The sequence below is a fragment of the Gavialis gangeticus genome, unplaced genomic scaffold (genome assembly GCF_001723915.1).
Source record: "Gavialis gangeticus isolate Ggan-Ray unplaced genomic scaffold, GavGan_comp1, whole genome shotgun sequence".
In the NCBI taxonomy this organism is placed as follows: Eukaryota; Metazoa; Chordata; order Crocodylia; family Gavialidae; genus Gavialis; species Gavialis gangeticus.
This window is the reverse complement of record NW_017728996.1, coordinates 52,491,951-52,507,919: the sequence shown is the minus strand read 5'-3', so window position 1 is coordinate 52,507,919 and position 15,969 is coordinate 52,491,951. Positions and strand designations below refer to the sequence as shown.

The 15,969-nt window shown below is 45.7% G+C and overlaps 1 protein-coding gene across 2 annotated transcripts in view; it reads right to left on the bottom strand.

Annotated features, from left to right (window-relative positions):
• Positions 1-1,180: 1,180 nt before the first annotated feature.
• Positions 1,181-15,969, bottom strand: part of MYO9A (myosin IXA) — a 382,153-nt gene continuing 367,364 nt past the window's right edge. Inside the window, exons 38-44 of one of the 2 annotated variants that reach the window (XM_019504515.1) lie at positions 14,846-14,951; positions 13,751-13,882; positions 11,448-11,571; positions 10,124-10,177; positions 5,995-6,197; positions 4,472-4,614; positions 1,181-3,788 (exon numbers count right to left, since the gene is read on the bottom strand). In XM_019504515.1, coding sequence (XP_019360060.1) covers positions 3,316-3,788; positions 4,472-4,614; positions 5,995-6,197; positions 10,124-10,177; positions 11,448-11,571; positions 13,751-13,882; positions 14,846-14,951 — 1,235 coding nt within the window. In that variant the 3' untranslated portion in view covers positions 1,181-3,315. The remainder of the gene's footprint in view (positions 3,789-4,471; positions 4,615-5,994; positions 6,198-10,123; positions 10,178-11,447; positions 11,572-13,750; positions 13,883-14,845; positions 14,952-15,969) is intronic. The other variant, XM_019504516.1, reaches the window with a different exon arrangement.

The window sequence follows — 15,969 nt, the reverse complement described above, 5'->3', positions numbered from 1 at the left end:
GCAGCAGGAAGCAGGTCTGGAGCTTACCGTGCTGGTGCCAAAGAGTTTGTGTTTGGACTTTTAAACATGAACAATTCTGCATGGAAGCCCTTGAAAGGGAGTGGCATGGGGCTGCTCAGAGCATGCTTTTATGGAGCAACTTGCCTGGTTGTATCAGATATCAAAGTGCAGCAATGGGGAAAAAGTGAGTGCATAACTGGCCCAGTAACTGCTCCCTGGGGCTGCTCAGGCTCATCTGACTGGACTTTCTTCTGACCCCCACATCCTTTGGAATTGGTAACGAAGCTCCAGTGGCACACCAATCGTACCAGTAAGGAGAAATGAGGCAGGCAAAAGGACTCTACTCAACTCTCAAGAGCCCAGGGTGACCTCAAAGGGCGGACAGCCCAGGAGAAACAAATCTTCTTTACTTGTGAACAGGTTAAATTTAGACTTAACCTGAACTGAGAAAACTGCTGACCTTTTTTTTCTTTAAACAGGGTAACCATTTCTTATCAGAATCAGCTGCAAGGGCCAATTTTCCATGCAATGCAGGGGGAGTCAGGCATGTAAGTCAGGACTTCTCGTGCCCAGGTTAACCAGTCTGCATTATTTTAAAACTGTACTACTCGGGTCTATTACTGTGCTGGGCATCATGCACTCAGTTCTGGTTGAAACAGCAGCAGACACGGTACGTTTGCTTTTCTGTCCTTGTATTAGCTGGCTTTTGAAGGATCTTGGGGCCCCATCATGTTTCCCTAATAACTTTCCACCTTCATAAACACCACCCCACCTCAGAGGCTTCTTGATTGATCTGGGAAATCATTACAGATCTACAAACCTATCAAGGGTAGAGCGAACTTTGATGCGATTCCATCCAGAGAGGTCAGAACAGAAACCGCACATCCCTGCTGCAGCCCCGTGTTACCACCACTCCTGTACCATGACCGTCCGTTCCATTTTTCACCGCAAAGAATAAATAAATAAAGATTCCCCCTAAGGAAATAGCACTTCAGAGGCAGAGGAGGAGGAATAAGCCTACAACAGATCACTCCCTATCAGCGAAGTCCAAGCAATGCATTAACCTACTCCTAATACAGGCCCCTCAAGCACAGCAACACACCCCCAGGGGTTTTTTGCCCATATCAGAAGCCAGGCATGCAGTAACCAAAACATCTGCAGGCTTGGGAAGGACCCTTTGTGAACTGAACCATGCAGTTTTTGAGTTGGGATGCAAAGCTGTCCTGCAATTCAGGTCAAGGAAGGCAAGGGGGGGGGGGGGACAGCAGTTGCTGAGAGTTGCAGAACAGTCCTAATTTCAAGTTCAGGAAGCAAGAAGGAAACATTACCCAACCAAACCATGAAATTCCCAGTACTGCTGCCCCTTTCCCTTGGGTGCAGGTGAGATAACAAGCTGTCAAGCACACATGCCTGTGTTGCTGTTCTAACATAGCTCAACTGTTGATCTGGAGAACCAAGACAGCTGTAACCACTGCCATGAATGGTATTCTGGGCCTTGGGCTGCATATGTGGGCCTAAGGACACAGACTGGAATGTGTGTTCACAGGCTAGGACATCTACTTTTAAGTTATGAGTCAGTGAACAGGACTCAGTAACTAGTTGCATTATGGACAGTGCCTCTAAGCCTCATGACTCAAATTTTTGCAAGATTTAATAGCAACATCTGTGCTGGTGGCAACTCACAGAACGATGCAATGAGTGACCCGCCTAGCACCAATGGATTATTTTCGACTACAGTCTCTACAGAAAGACACTGTCTCTCTTACTGTGGGAGATCTAACAGGACCTATTTAAAACAAACATTTCTCCCACGCTTGCCTGGACGGCGGGTGTCAGGTTTGCAGTGAGAGGTGAAGACACTCAGGTCCCCGTGTGCTCTAAGGCTGCTAATCTCTCAGATGCTTGAAGACCAATCCACAGGAGCTTGGTGACGCACTGTGGCAAAAAAATGGTTGCTTTGCTTTCTCTGCTGGAGTGCTAGGTTCTAGTTCTACAGCACCTCCCCCCCCTCTGTCCTCCTCCTGGCAAATACATTCTGCCTGGGGACAAATATTAAAAAAAAAACCTATAAAAATTATATTTACAGTGAACTTCAGTAACCATAATATAAACAAAAATAGCTTCAAGTAGTCCTTGATTTTTTTTTCCTTTCTTTTTTAATACTGATGGTCTGAGAAAGAGAGAAGAAAGTTGGTTAGATCACATTTTTAAACAAAAGATTACTTTTGGCAGATATCCTTAACACTTCTCCATGCATTTGCTTTTACAATGCTGTTAAAACAGTGAGGTTTTGGCCGCGTGAGTTTTGCCACGTGACTGAGTCGTTCCTGTCCACTGGTGGAACTGTTAAGCTCAGGTGCCACTGTTCACTTGTTTGCTGTATAAAAGCAGGCAGCCCTACAGGACTGTGAGGCTGCTGTAACATGCCAGATTTGTATTACTAACGATTCCTTTTGCTCATTAGAAACCCTGTTCTGTGCCACAATCACAGGACTAGTTATGGCTATGCAAAATTCGGCACATTTTTGGCTTTACCTAACCAGAAGTCAAATTGGCATTGATTTTGTTCTGCTCTCTCATCACCAACAAAATAAACCAAAGTAAAAAATAAAATAAAAAAATTACTCTTTTCATTGCAGGTTTACGTGGTGGGTGCTTTGAGACATGCTCCAATTGCTTGAATGGAAATGATAGCTTTTTCTTTTTATCACCTGACAACAACGTGGAGTGCATTATAAATAGCTCTGAACAAAGAATCAGTCTGTGGTTCCTTGTGAGGAGTGTATGCTTCTTCCCAGCGTAACAACACAAACCAAAAAGTCTGCAACTTTCACCAAATGAGTCAAAACAGGCCCGGACCAGCTCTTCCAACTGTGATATCCTGTGGGTGGTTTATGGCAGCTTCTCTTCCCGATGTCCGTTTCCTCGGTTCAGAATGGCAAAGGCAGGTGGGAAGCAAACCAGAGCTCACCACCAATTCCTCCCCCAGTTCCCCTTCTTTCGTTTCAAGTCGCCAGTCAAAAAAAAAAACCCGCAAAAACTGATAGTTTTTGAATTCCAAACGATTAAAAACAGCTAAGGCCACTGCTGAAACTGTCCCCCAACAGACTTTTTTTGTTAAGAGTTAGTCATCTCCTCCCTTTAGCGCTGGCAATGAAAGGCTGGAAGCCCAAGCAATTAGTGAGCAAATGTTTTGCATGGGCAACTGGCAGCAACTTTACAACGGTGGTGGCAGCGGTGACGGTGAGGGGGAAGATGCCATAGGTGAGATGCTCACGCTTTTCTGCGATGATAGTGAGATTTCAGACAACTGGCTCACACCATGAACTCGTTGTTCCCAAAAAGAACCAATTGCTGGGTGCTGCTGCAGTCTGCTTCAGCGTTTCTTTTCCGGCCTGCCCCAGCTGCTCCCTCAGGGAGCTCTTTGGTTTTTTGGGGTGAGTTTTTCACATTCTTCAGTTTCTGCTTGCCTTTCTCGGGGTTGAATGTCCCTCTGCTGGTGAACTGGGGCCTGTCTTCCAGACCCCTGAGCTGCCCTGGTGACCCTTCAAGTCCAAGCCTCGCCTCTGTGGTGTCAGCAGAAGACCCTGCGCGATAGAAGGGTGGCTTGGAGTACATTTGGAATCGCTTTCTGGTCATGTGAGGTAAGCAAGAAGAAGTTGGAGACGAAGAAGAAACAGAAGAGTCTACTGAGTCCACAGAGTCTTGCTGCTTCCTCAGGTGCCTTCGCAACCTGCTTGAGGTTTCAGTCTTGACAGGCCTCAGCGAGCTAAGTGCTAAACTTCTCTCTGACAGACAAAGATAGCAGGAGAATTGTAACTCAGCCATGTGCACTGCAGTGCGTTTCCACCTACCTCTTACTTCTGATGTTGGTGGATCTCTCAGGGGGACTTTGTCCGAGGAGAGTGGGACAGACAGAAGCAATTGACTTAACTTCCCTACTTACAGGTTAACGTTCACAAAAGCATGCAGCACTTTTGAAAATGGGATTTAGGTGCTCACCCACAATGGGTATAGGGTACCTTAATAGACAGCCCCATTATAGGCAGGAAATGGTTAAGCATGTTGAATTCATGTCCATCATGAATTAAGCAGCAAAGCCAAGTCTACAAGCTGCTTCCCAGTCATGTGTATGAACAACAAGATATTTGACCTCAGTGACTGGGTTTCTTGGACATACCAAGAGTGAATGCCACCCTCTCCAATTCATACTTTAACTCATGTCAGAAACTGGGTTGCTCTGCTATATGGGTAAGACTAAGGGAGTCTCAGTTTCACGGCGAGACAGCCTGCACTTGAATAACTAGAACAGGCAGTACAGTTCAGTGGTGTTCAGTGGTGCAGGAGGAAGGGGTATCCTCAAATACCAATTCAAAAGCCTACTATTGCCATGCGAGTCAGCAGGCCACATGCTATTGCCCTGACTATGTTTAGTAAGGAAATCTTTGGTCAGTACAAAGATTGCGTTTACCTGATCGGTCAGAGATTGCTCCTTCAGAGTCAAAGTTCAAATTTTCAGAGCTATCGGCAGTGCCAATGGAAGCTTCAGACTCAAGGGTTTCATCGTCAGAGGCTCGGGGCTCCAGCGCGAGCATCTCAAAAGTCAGCTCCTCCCTACAGAAATAAAACACAGCCAGTCAGTCAGGGCAAGGGCAGAAAGAAAAGAAACCAGCACTGAGAAAATCGAGAGAGAGAAAAGGACAAAATCCAGCACTCTAAGAAGCCAGGCAAGCACCATGTCTGGAACAGAAAAAGCAATGGCGAATAATGCTCAGAACCTAAACTCAATATAGTGAAGCTTGCCTTTCTTCACGCTTGGGCACAAAGAAGAGGGCAAAAGGGAATGGGCCTGTCGGCAGTAACAGAGACATCCACTTGTGGAACCTCCCTAATCACCTAAGCGTGTGCAGAGATCTCAAGCAAGAAGCCACTTCTCAGCTAAGCTGGTCCCAGACCATTCAGAGCCCTAAAGCTCCTCAAGTGAACAAGAAGCCACAGAGAGCTCAGGGCAGGCAGCCTGTGCTTGCAGTGACCTGTCCCAGCCTGAGCAGGACACACTGTACTGCTCAGACTGGGAGATAACAAAGATGATGACCACTGCAAGATCCATCACAGTCTCCTGGCTGGCCTGTGGGGCCTATGGACCACCACTGAGGAAACTGGGACCTGTGAGGCCCTCACAGGACCTGAAGGCTGGCAAACCAGATAAGCCAAGGAATGGAGCAAACACCTCAACCCATGATGCAGATAAATGCTTGTTGCTCCCCGTGCCAAATGACATTCTTTCCCCCTCAAGGGGGCTGATTCTTTCCCCCAGATTACTACTGGTCAGACGCTAGCAGAGCAGCGAGACTACAGAACCTGCACATATGCACTGGTTCTCAAAAGATGCAAAACAGGAGAGATGACCAGATGAAACCCTGAAGGAAGTAAATGTGTGAGTTCATCCTTTTCCAGCTCCACCTGGGGGCTGCTCTGCCAATTCCAAATATCTCAACTATACATCACAGGCAGTGCTAGCAAGAACAGCTGATCCTATGACAGCTGGCACAGAGACAACTCCTTTCCTCCACTGCCAATGGACACCCAAACAGTGCCTATTCTAATGCCACGTCCAAAGATCTTTCTCCAGCTACATACCTCAACTTTGATTTGATCTTTTACGACTCCTCCAAAATGAATTCCACAACCCTCCAGTACAAACCCAACTCAATCCTGACCTGCACTATCACTTGCAACTTCAGTGTTAAACATTCACACTGCTGCTGACGTTACTTGCCCCTGGTAGTTGAGACCAGAATGAAGTGGACAGTGCTAACTGCTGAAAGCATGCTGAGAAAACACTGACCATCTGCAAAATGTTGTAGCTATTGTCATGAGACCAAATGCATTCTCACATGTAGTTCTGAGAAGGTTTGAATTCAAGACCCTCCCTCCCCCTCCAGCCCCATTTTATACATTGCACCATTGCATCCTCTGTTCCATATGACTCACTTTTCTTTCTGCAAGCTTTCAATCTGTTCAGTCAGCACCCTCTCCTCCTGCTGCATGGCTGCCTGCTGCTGCTCTGTGACATCCATCTCCATAGCCTCCTCACTGCTCACAGTCTCCTCTGGGACATCTGACACTGAGGGCAATCGTACTGCAACAGGAGAAGTCGGGCTGGTGTAGGTTCCACGCCTTATGCGACCTTTACCCTGTGAAACAACACTTGTGTCAACGAACTCCATGCAGATCCTTTAAGACTTTTGAGACATTCTGTGGTACTCTTTAGGTTAGGACAGTGCTCTTCTCCCCACTGCCACCCCAACACCAAACATGGGAAAACCAGCAGCAGTAGGTCCCTGGCACAAGTTCACAATACACAAATTACAGTGCATGTTAACTTCAAGGATAACTCAAGGTCAAGCTAGCTTGGGGGACATCACAGAAACGTTCTCAGTTTATTCAGAGGCAGCAGATGGGAATGAAGACAATGTTCCTTATTAGCTACATGCAACCCAGATTTCATAGGTCAATTAAGGAAACAGCAGCACATAGTTTTGAAAGCTCAGGGTGTAAGATGGGAAGCTTCACTCTGCCAAGTAGCAATGCCGGAGCATGATGGGAACATCCTGACTGTTAACCACAAGGCACTGGCAGGCACAGGTCTAAACCATCCCATTCTTTGCAAAGGGACAGTCCCTCTGTTGCACAGAGAATTGTATTGATACCACTGTCTGCCAGGTAGTATTCAGCTTTGGGGGGCTTACAGATTTGCTTTCTGTAACCAGCAGACATGAGGAAGCTCAAATGAAAGCAAATGGAAAAGCTGGCAACAAAGCTATGGTAGCAGTTGTAATCCTGACACTCCCTGGACAAAAGCAGTTCAGTATTAAAACAAGTAGTGGGCTAGCTATGAGCATAAGGCACTTCTTGCACCAGGCAAAAAGACAGGGGTCTTTCTCAAGGAAGCAAATATGAGAGGAAATTTGGAGAGCATGGAAATGTTTTAAATATCCTTCAGAAAACCACTAGATGGCTGATGGAGCATCATACAGCTCCAGCAGACTGTATGCCCATCCAGTCTTGATATACGTGGATTAAAAAGTTCAGGGCATTTAATATTTAAATGTACAACAGATCTGGGGAACAGCTAACTGCTCACAAAGGAGGTTTTTCCCTAACAATACTATATGGGAGAATTTTTCCAAAACACTTGAGTGACTCAAGAGCTCGTCAGTGCTCTAACAGCAATGTTGATGCTTTGGGAAGTCCACCTTTGATTGAGCTCTCTCTGCATCTCCTAAGCTTCAGAAGGGCCTTCCTGGACTCACTCAGTGAACTCATGTCATTGCTCCTCGCTCATTATATCAACTACAACTTGATCAATGGCCCATTGTATAAGTAACACCAGCAGCAGAAATGGTCTGTTAAATCTTCAGGGGTTGTTAAGCATTATTGTGGTACTTCTCATTTCTATTAGCATGGAATTCATTTGCCACTGTTGAGATCCCAGATGCTGTGATGCTGCCATTTTGCATATGTGACAACATGTGAAATTATGGCTTTTCTACCAGTACTGAAGCTCCAAACTGTTGAAAAGGAACAAGAGGCCTACCCACACGATGGAACAAATATAATGTATGCAGAGCTGGCTTTCAATATCCCTTTCTAGGACCAGCTGCCTGGGTTTGCCTCCTGGTGGCTGAGAGGTAACAGATCTCTGTGAACAGAGAAGAGACTAGAATCTCCTTTCTTTGCAGTTCCACATAATTATGCAAACATTTATCAGAATTGGACTAATTTTGCATTTGCACAATTCGGGCTCACAGAATTTAAGGTCAAAAGGGACCATTACATCATCCACCTTGATCTCCTGCATATCTCGGCCATTCATTTCCACAGGCTACTTCTGCCATGCAGCCTCTCAGTGTAGAGGCAGAACATACCTTCCAGAAACACAGCTGGTCTTGATTCAAAAACATTGAGACATGAAGGATCCTTTACTCCCCTTGGGAGATTGGTCCAATTGCCAAACAGGTCCTTTATCTCCAGTTTGAATTTATCTAGCTTAAGCTTCCAGCCACTTGTTCATATTATTTATACCTTTTTTCCTGCTAGATTAAGGGTCCCATTAGCACCTGGAACTTTTTCCCAGCGGAGCTGTTTGCACACTCAATTCATGACACCACTCAGTATTTGTTTTGATAAGTACACAGATTGAGCTCATTACGGCTCACTGCAAGGATTATGCTCTCTCTTTTGTTCTGAAAGCAAAGAACATGTTGCTTCCATCCTGCATGTAGGGAGAAGTATTTTTTTTTTCCCCTCCAAGTGACACCCAGGGCGAGTCACCCCAAATCTCAATAGGCATGCCTACACACGTGCTTTAATGCACATAATCCTATTTTAATGCACATTAAAGTGTCACAAAAAAACTGCTCTTTAGTTAATGCACATAAAAATAGGCTATTGCGCCACTTTTTAGTACCTCACAATGGAGGTACTAAATTTAATGCACATTACCTAAAGTGTATTAATGAATGTGTAGACATGCTCACTGAGCCCAGTCAGTCTGGGGCAGCAGTAACATTTTGTGCCTTGTGTTTCTGGACTCTACAAAACTTACTGCCTGCATCACAATTCCAAGTCCTTTTCCAACGCACTACATGGAAAGAAATAAGGGCTTTTCTTTCTTTTCCTTATTGATACTTTTGGAGAAATAACGCTGCTGTAAAACAGAATATTTGGAGCTGAATGATTCAGCTATTCCCCCCAATAGGCCTAGCACTTGCCTGGAACCAGTTGAGAAGGGCAAGGGACACCACTTGCTGTGTTCAAAACATTTCATAGGAAAAGATGGGCTTGCACCAAAAAAAAAAAAAAAAGACTCTGAATGAGAATGCTGCAGCACAGATACTAGCGCAATGGAAGGATTTGCTGAATGTATTGGGAAACATAAGAAAACAATGGCAGCACAGTCCAGATTATGATTTTCTAATCCATTGCCTGACTTTGGGCACTGCTAGGTTTAAAAGGGCATGGAGAAATTTGAAGGGGTGGAATTGGTGCAAAGAGAAATCAAATGAGTCATCTTTTACATTAAACTAAAGTCTGCTTTCCTTGTGCGTCACAAAGTTGCAATAATACCATCCTCACAAACAGGTCAGGGACTGCATCAGAGAAGGCATTACTGCATTGGGACCCAGCATGGTGTAGACCAAGTGGCATGTGGGAGGAATGAGGAAAAGGAAGATTTAGATAAACCCATCAATTCAAATCTGTGCAGAAAGAGCCAAGTCCTAAGCATCGTGGTGCATATGTGTGCACGTTTAAGCAGTGGGTATGGAGGCAAGCCCCAGGTCTCCTAGATGGCTTCTAGGGTGGGATCCCTCTGCTCTAGCCATGCTGCATTATCATGGCAGTAATGCCTGAGGGGAAAGTCCATCTGCTGTGGTAAGAAAGGATGACAGAGCTGAGGCAGCTGGTATGACTTGGGGATACAGCAGATAAACACACCCCATGCCCGAGCATGAGCAGGAGGAGAGGGAAGGGTGCTACATGAAGGAAAGGAGGGACAGGAACTAGTAAGTAGAGGGAGGAAATAGGAAGAGGAGCACAGAAAAAAGGTTGACAAGGGCAAAGGTGATGGAAGCAGGAGCAGTGAGCTTGGTTGTGAGCTGTGAGCAGGAACCACCCATCACTAAGCAAGACTGGATCCCCCAGCTCCTTCCATTTATTAGGGCTGAGCCCTCCCTGCTCTGATGTAAAGGTTTCTGCCATTTGCCAGTGGTAGGAGCAGTGGACAGGAGCTATGGCACAGCAGGGAGACACTGGCTAGAGACTGAGCACAAGAGCAGCCTTTGGAGGAGTGCACCAGCAGACACAAGTCACCAGCAGCAATCACCAAGAGCAACTGCTACTGTGCAACTCAAATCCTACTCCTGCTATAATTGCTCTCCGCGTGCTCCCTCCAGAGTGAGAGAGATGGTTAGTCAGTCAGTGGAAAGGAGCTTGCATGAGAATGAATGGATGGGCAAAGTCACAAACAATGGCCAGTAGCATGGTGCTTGAATGAGTGGAGTGTTACACACAATGAAGGGATGCAGCTGTCACAGAGTGCAATGCAATTAATACATACCGGGATTGAATTGCGGGTTATGCTCATAAATCTAACTGCAATTAGTACAGGTTTCTGGATTAGAGAGGACATGAAAAGGAAAGCAGAAGGTTAGAGTGCACATGCCATTGCCCCTTGAAAACTTCTAGCCATTGAATGTGATGAGATTCGGCTTTCTGCTGCAGCAGCAACGACGCATGGCTGAGCCACAAGCTTTGCAAAATAATTGTGGAAGCATCCGCTTGGAAGAACAAGCCATGGGGAGATACTGGGTTCTTAGAAGTGAAGAGTCCAGGTTGACTGGTCTGCCACAGAGCAATCTCTTTTCTATTCTGTAAGCTGAACACAGCATATGTATGCAGCCTGTTGCTTGTTCAGCTTACAGCAGAGAGGAACACAGGCCAGCTCAGACCTCAGACTCTAGCTCACATTCATCAGCCCAGCAGGGAGCGTGAAAGCCAAGTAGGATGCTGTTCTGAGCTCCTAGAAAGGTACTGGGGAAAAGACAACGACCCTTTACTGGGAGCTCATTTCAGGCCCCTGCGCTGGAGGCAATATTAATGAAAGAACCTGCATACAGGGAGAATCAAAGGAAGGCCATGGGTTAGGGCAGCTTCCTCCAATTCCCCCACTGCTGTGTGCGTGCAGAGGAGGGAAGCAAATGGAGGCCGATAGCTGAGTGGGCTGTATCAGATGACAGAGCACTCAGGCAGGGGAATTTAATGCTAGTGGGAGATGGTCATCAGCACAGCCAGCAAAGGGCTGATTAAACCCAAGACAGTTCATCTGAATTTTCAAAAGATATTCTGAGAACGTAACAATGAGCCCACAAGCTCCCGAGGGGATGTTTCTGTGGCAACTTCCTGCAGAGTTCCTGGCAGGCACCATTCCCATCTCCTGTGGTGGGCTTTCAGAGCATGGCGAGTCGGTGCAAGGCTGAGGGTCAGTCTCTGTCAGCCTTGGGCATGGCGTTTTGGGAGGCATAAAGGCGTTATGGAGGCTGAAGTAAGTAGGAGAAGATTAGGGGGGTTAGTTTAAGTGGAAAGGAGAGGAGAGAACGGAGGTGGCTTGTCAGAACCAAGGAACTGTCTGTCAGTGCAGCAATATACATTTTCTTCTTGGCGACAGATTAATTGAATAAACCAAGTAAAACACAAAACAGCCATGGGCCCAAAATCTATTCCCCTCCACCCAGACTTCTCTAGGAGCAAGGAAGCTAGGAAAACAATGGGGGAGAAGAAAATCACTAAAAGAAAAGAAAGGTCTGCTCCAGGGAGGGGTGGGGGGGACGAGTCCATCAAGAACAGAACCAGCATCCAGCACCGTAACCACCTCTGCATCTTACCATTGATCTCCGGATCAAAGACAGCCTGCTCTTTGCTTTGTTCTCAGCAAACTCCAGGCTGTTGATGTCCTTGAGGCGGGCTCTGTATTTATTCATTTGCTCTACGACAATTAATTCCACGCAGCTGCAAGAAAAGGAAATGGAGCTAGGACTAAAGCAGACTGACTAAAGCAGTTACATCGGTCATAGAAGTGCGGGTGTTCTGCTCTGCCAGGAGGGGAAGGGACATATCCTCCAATTTATAACCTCTGGCTGTACAACATGGTGGGCACCTACATATGCACCTAATTAGCATGCATCGGAGCAGACTTGATTAAGTCTGCTGGAGCGTGATAATTAGCACACTACAGCAGCCTCAGCATCTCATGTATTCAGCAACCCTGCACTTCAAACTAGGAGCAGGGGTGCTTTAACAAAAGCTCGTTGAATTAGCTTTAGTTAAAGTGCCCACGCCGCTATTCTGAAGCGCAGGACACTGAATACATGAGACGCTGCAGGTGCTTTAGAGTGGCTCCTGAAAGCTGCTCTAATAAAAGTGCCCCCCGCCACCCTGGAGCACGTGTAAAGATGCCCTGGTCATCCAAACATCAGGCCTGCAAGGCTCAAGGTAGCCTGTGGCGCTGCTCCATCTGGCCTACCAGGCTACCAGAAGCTGGGGCATGGCTACAGAGGGGCATGGCGTGCTGCAGTATTTGGGGCCTCTGGGCCCCACTGGGCACGTCTGTCAGCAACAGGAGGGCAAGTGAAGGCTGTGCTATGTTCCCCGCCACCACGGCCAGCCTCACAATCTGGTCCGGGAGGAGCCCCATTGTCCAGAACCAGCCTGGGGCCAAGGGTGAATCTGACATCCCTGCTCTAGAGACCGAAAATGAGCCATGTGGTAGAACGGCTCCAGATGGACTAAAGGAACAAGGAGAAGAACACTCCCATTCCCTCCAGTTACATCAGGGAAACTGGGCTCCTCTTGGAAAAGAAAATACAGAAGCCCAACAGGCTCCAAAGGAAGGCTTAGAGAACGGCTATTTTGGATGTGCTGTTCTATCTGCCAGTACCTACATGCCAGCACCTACATATGTACTTGTTTGCTTTTCAGCTGGAGACATAGTAGCATGGCAAGGATGTTGACCTGGTGTCAGAGGCAGCTTTTTAAATAGAGGTAGTATTATTTCCTGGCAGAAATCCTGTATTAGCAAAAAGGTTAAAGGTACTCTGATGTAACTAGAATCTAAGAGTTCAGTTACAAAGACGGTCCTATAATAAATGTACAGAAAAGTGATTCAAATTGACTTTAACCATTATATGCCGAAAAATTGCTTTTAGTACAAAATTTAACAGGTATGACGCAAGGAACTACCATCGGGTCATTTAGTCTTACCTCCTATATAGCTCTGATGACAGGATTACACCAGATGAGTCCTTCCCCACCTCCCCCCAATTTGATACCCATGCCCCTCCCATTTCCATAGTACTTGTGCACCTCTGTCTTGACATAGGTGTCCTTAACATAACTGCTGAACATATAAACAGATCCTTGCAAAAAATGCTAAAAAAACATCCTACACAGCATGATATCATCTCATTTACAATTACTATGTACTACAGTTAGCCACATCTTAGTCCATTTACTGTAAATTGTGCTGAACTTATACAGCACTATTTTTTTTTAAAAAATCAGACCAATACGTGGTAATATCTAAAATGCCTTACAAAAATCTATAAGTATATGATGATATCAACACAATTACCTTTGTCAATACAACTTGATGCCAAAGATCAACAGAATTACATTTGACCAGTCCAATTTCCCATTAAACCATGCTGACTGGAATTTACTGTGCGACTGTCTTAACTCTTTACTGTGTGACTGTCTTAACTCTTTACTGAGTATGTTCTCTGCCAGCTTTTCCTTGATTTTGGCTAGGACTGATACAAGGCTAACTGCCTATGCAATTTACCCTCTTGCTTACCCTTTCAAACTCCTGCCCTTACTTAGCTTCTTTCAAATCTAGCATGTTTGGAGTGCTTTGGCAAATTCTTTTTAAAGTTCTTGAGTGCAAAGTATCTAGTTCTGCAGATCTTAAAGGTTTTAACACTTGCTAGTGCTGCTTTACACATCTCCTTGCTAACTCCTGACACAGTATATTTTCTTAAGGCAATTTAATTTGCAGAACAGTAACGTGTTCTTTGCTACTGTTGCAGAGCATATTAAAATGCATTATTCAGGAACCATCTCAGTGTGTTGGTGGTGCCTCATTAGAGCAGGAAATGTGGATAACTCTGCAGTTACAATTCTGAATCCTTACGTGGTTGTTTTACTGATGTCCTGAACGCTCTGCAGTGGGTCAGTGGTATCAGGACAGCGGAGAATACAGGGAGCAAATACAATGGCCAGGGCATTCGCTGACATCCGATTAGTATCTTCCTGCAGGGCAATTCTAAACAGTAACAAAAAACAAGGAAGGCAGCGTTAAAGGCACTGGCAGGAAACCTCTGGGTAGAGATGGAATGATAACAAATTCCAAATTCAGACACAGCAGCAAATGAAGCACTGGACAGATGCATGCGATCTGTGGACCACCAGAAGCTCTCCCAACATCATGTAGCTTCAATGCAATGTAAAGAACTTCAAATTATTATCCTTGGGAGGGAAAGACACTAACAAGCAATGCTAAAAATATGTGAATGTTGTACCATTCAGCGGGGCAAAGATAAATACAACAGACACTGAACTCTCCTTAAACCATTCAGTGATGCTCTCTAGGAAATCTTTTGCTGTGCATTTCCAAGAGAAAACTGAGATCAGGTATGCTTATTATAATAACGGCTGCTCACTTAGTTCTCATCTATGCCTCAGGGACAGTTAGCCTCAAAACATCTACCTGGAGGGATCTTAGGTGGACATGATGTAGCAGGAATCTTCACAGCCTCCAATACCATGGACAGAGGCTAAGCCAGATGCAGTCTTACTCATAGAAAGGCTTCACATTTGATTCCTGGGGTCTCAATAGTCAAGCTAGAAGATGCAATGTGCAGCCACACTGGGAAGGATTACAGCTTGCCTCAGGGGAGACACAGGACCGCATTAATTTAACCTGGGAAGTGCAGTAGTTAAGTATGCAACACCATTGCTATAAATCAACAAGGCTCTTTGCTAAAGAGAGCTCTTGGTCTAAGCTACTAAACCCATTTCAGAATTTACAGTGTCCCTTTGTAACTTCTCTCATTTTTTCCTACCAAAAGGACTGCACCAGTCCACGACAGGATGTTCCTACTCATACAGTACATTTTACTGCTCCACTAAACACCCCACTGCACTACTCAGGGAGCAAGGTGCTACTTTGGTGAGAAATGTAGGAGAGCACCTAGAGGACTGATCACCTACCACAACAGTCCCTTACCTCACAAGGTGAAAGACAAGGCGTTCCAGAGTGTTGAGGTGGGTCCGAGAGAGCTGATCGATGACTGAGTACACACCTCGAATGGTTTCCTTCCTCTCCTGCAGGCCTGGAGAGAGCACACACAGTTACAGCAACTTCCCCTCAGTTTCTCCTGCCATCTTCACTTATGAAGGAGTTTGCTCGGATCAGTACATGGGAGACAAGCAACAGGCCAACGAACACAGACGAGCATAATATCTCTCATCTCCCTTTCCTGGTTGTACAAAAAGACCTCATGGCAGATTCCATTTCTCGGCTGTGTTCTCCTCCGCTACGAGTACCCTATGAGCAAGCTAAAACATGAGCATACAGAAGGTCTCTTTCCTAAATGGATTCCAAAAGAGTTATGAAGTGAACAACAGTGCTGGGTAGCAGGTGGCACAGCAACACCAACGCTTCGTAGAAACTGTTTTTAGTAGCCAGAACAAAGACTGGGTTTCTGGTTACTCCATCATAGATGGAGATCAATCTTGAACTGAGAAATCTTCAGAGAATTTTAATGAAAAACTTCCAGGTGTAACGCACACAAAATATGTTTGCTTCCTGCTTGTCACGACTACAGCAGTGATGCATTTTAAATAAAACCATTTTTATTCACTTTGGCGAGTCAACTATGATGCATTTACCAATCAGTTTGGTGCTTCCTGCTACTCCAGGGCTGGGCGATTATTTGGACTGGAGGCCCACTTAACAAGTTTTGGTGAGCTCTCAAGGGCTGCATGGGTAGCCCTGCCCCTTGAGAGTTGCCTCACCCCCTGGTCACGATCTTGAGACCAGAAGTCCTGCCCCTAGCACATGACTTTCGCCACAGGAAATCCATCCCTTTCTCTGCCCCACCCTCTGCCCTCCTGGGAGTACTCCTTTCAGGAGAGGGGGTTGCCATCTTAGAACCAGAAAAAAAACCAAGTCATACACTAAAAGGCAAATGCCGACTATAACATACTTTAATTTTATTACAAAAAATATTTTTGTCATGTGTGTTTGCATACTGTATATAGAGGTGACTGTATAATAACTCAAAAATAAAGTCTTAGCCTTGCATACTGGGGGTGTGGTTGCGGGGGGGAGAGGGGTGTACAGTGGGG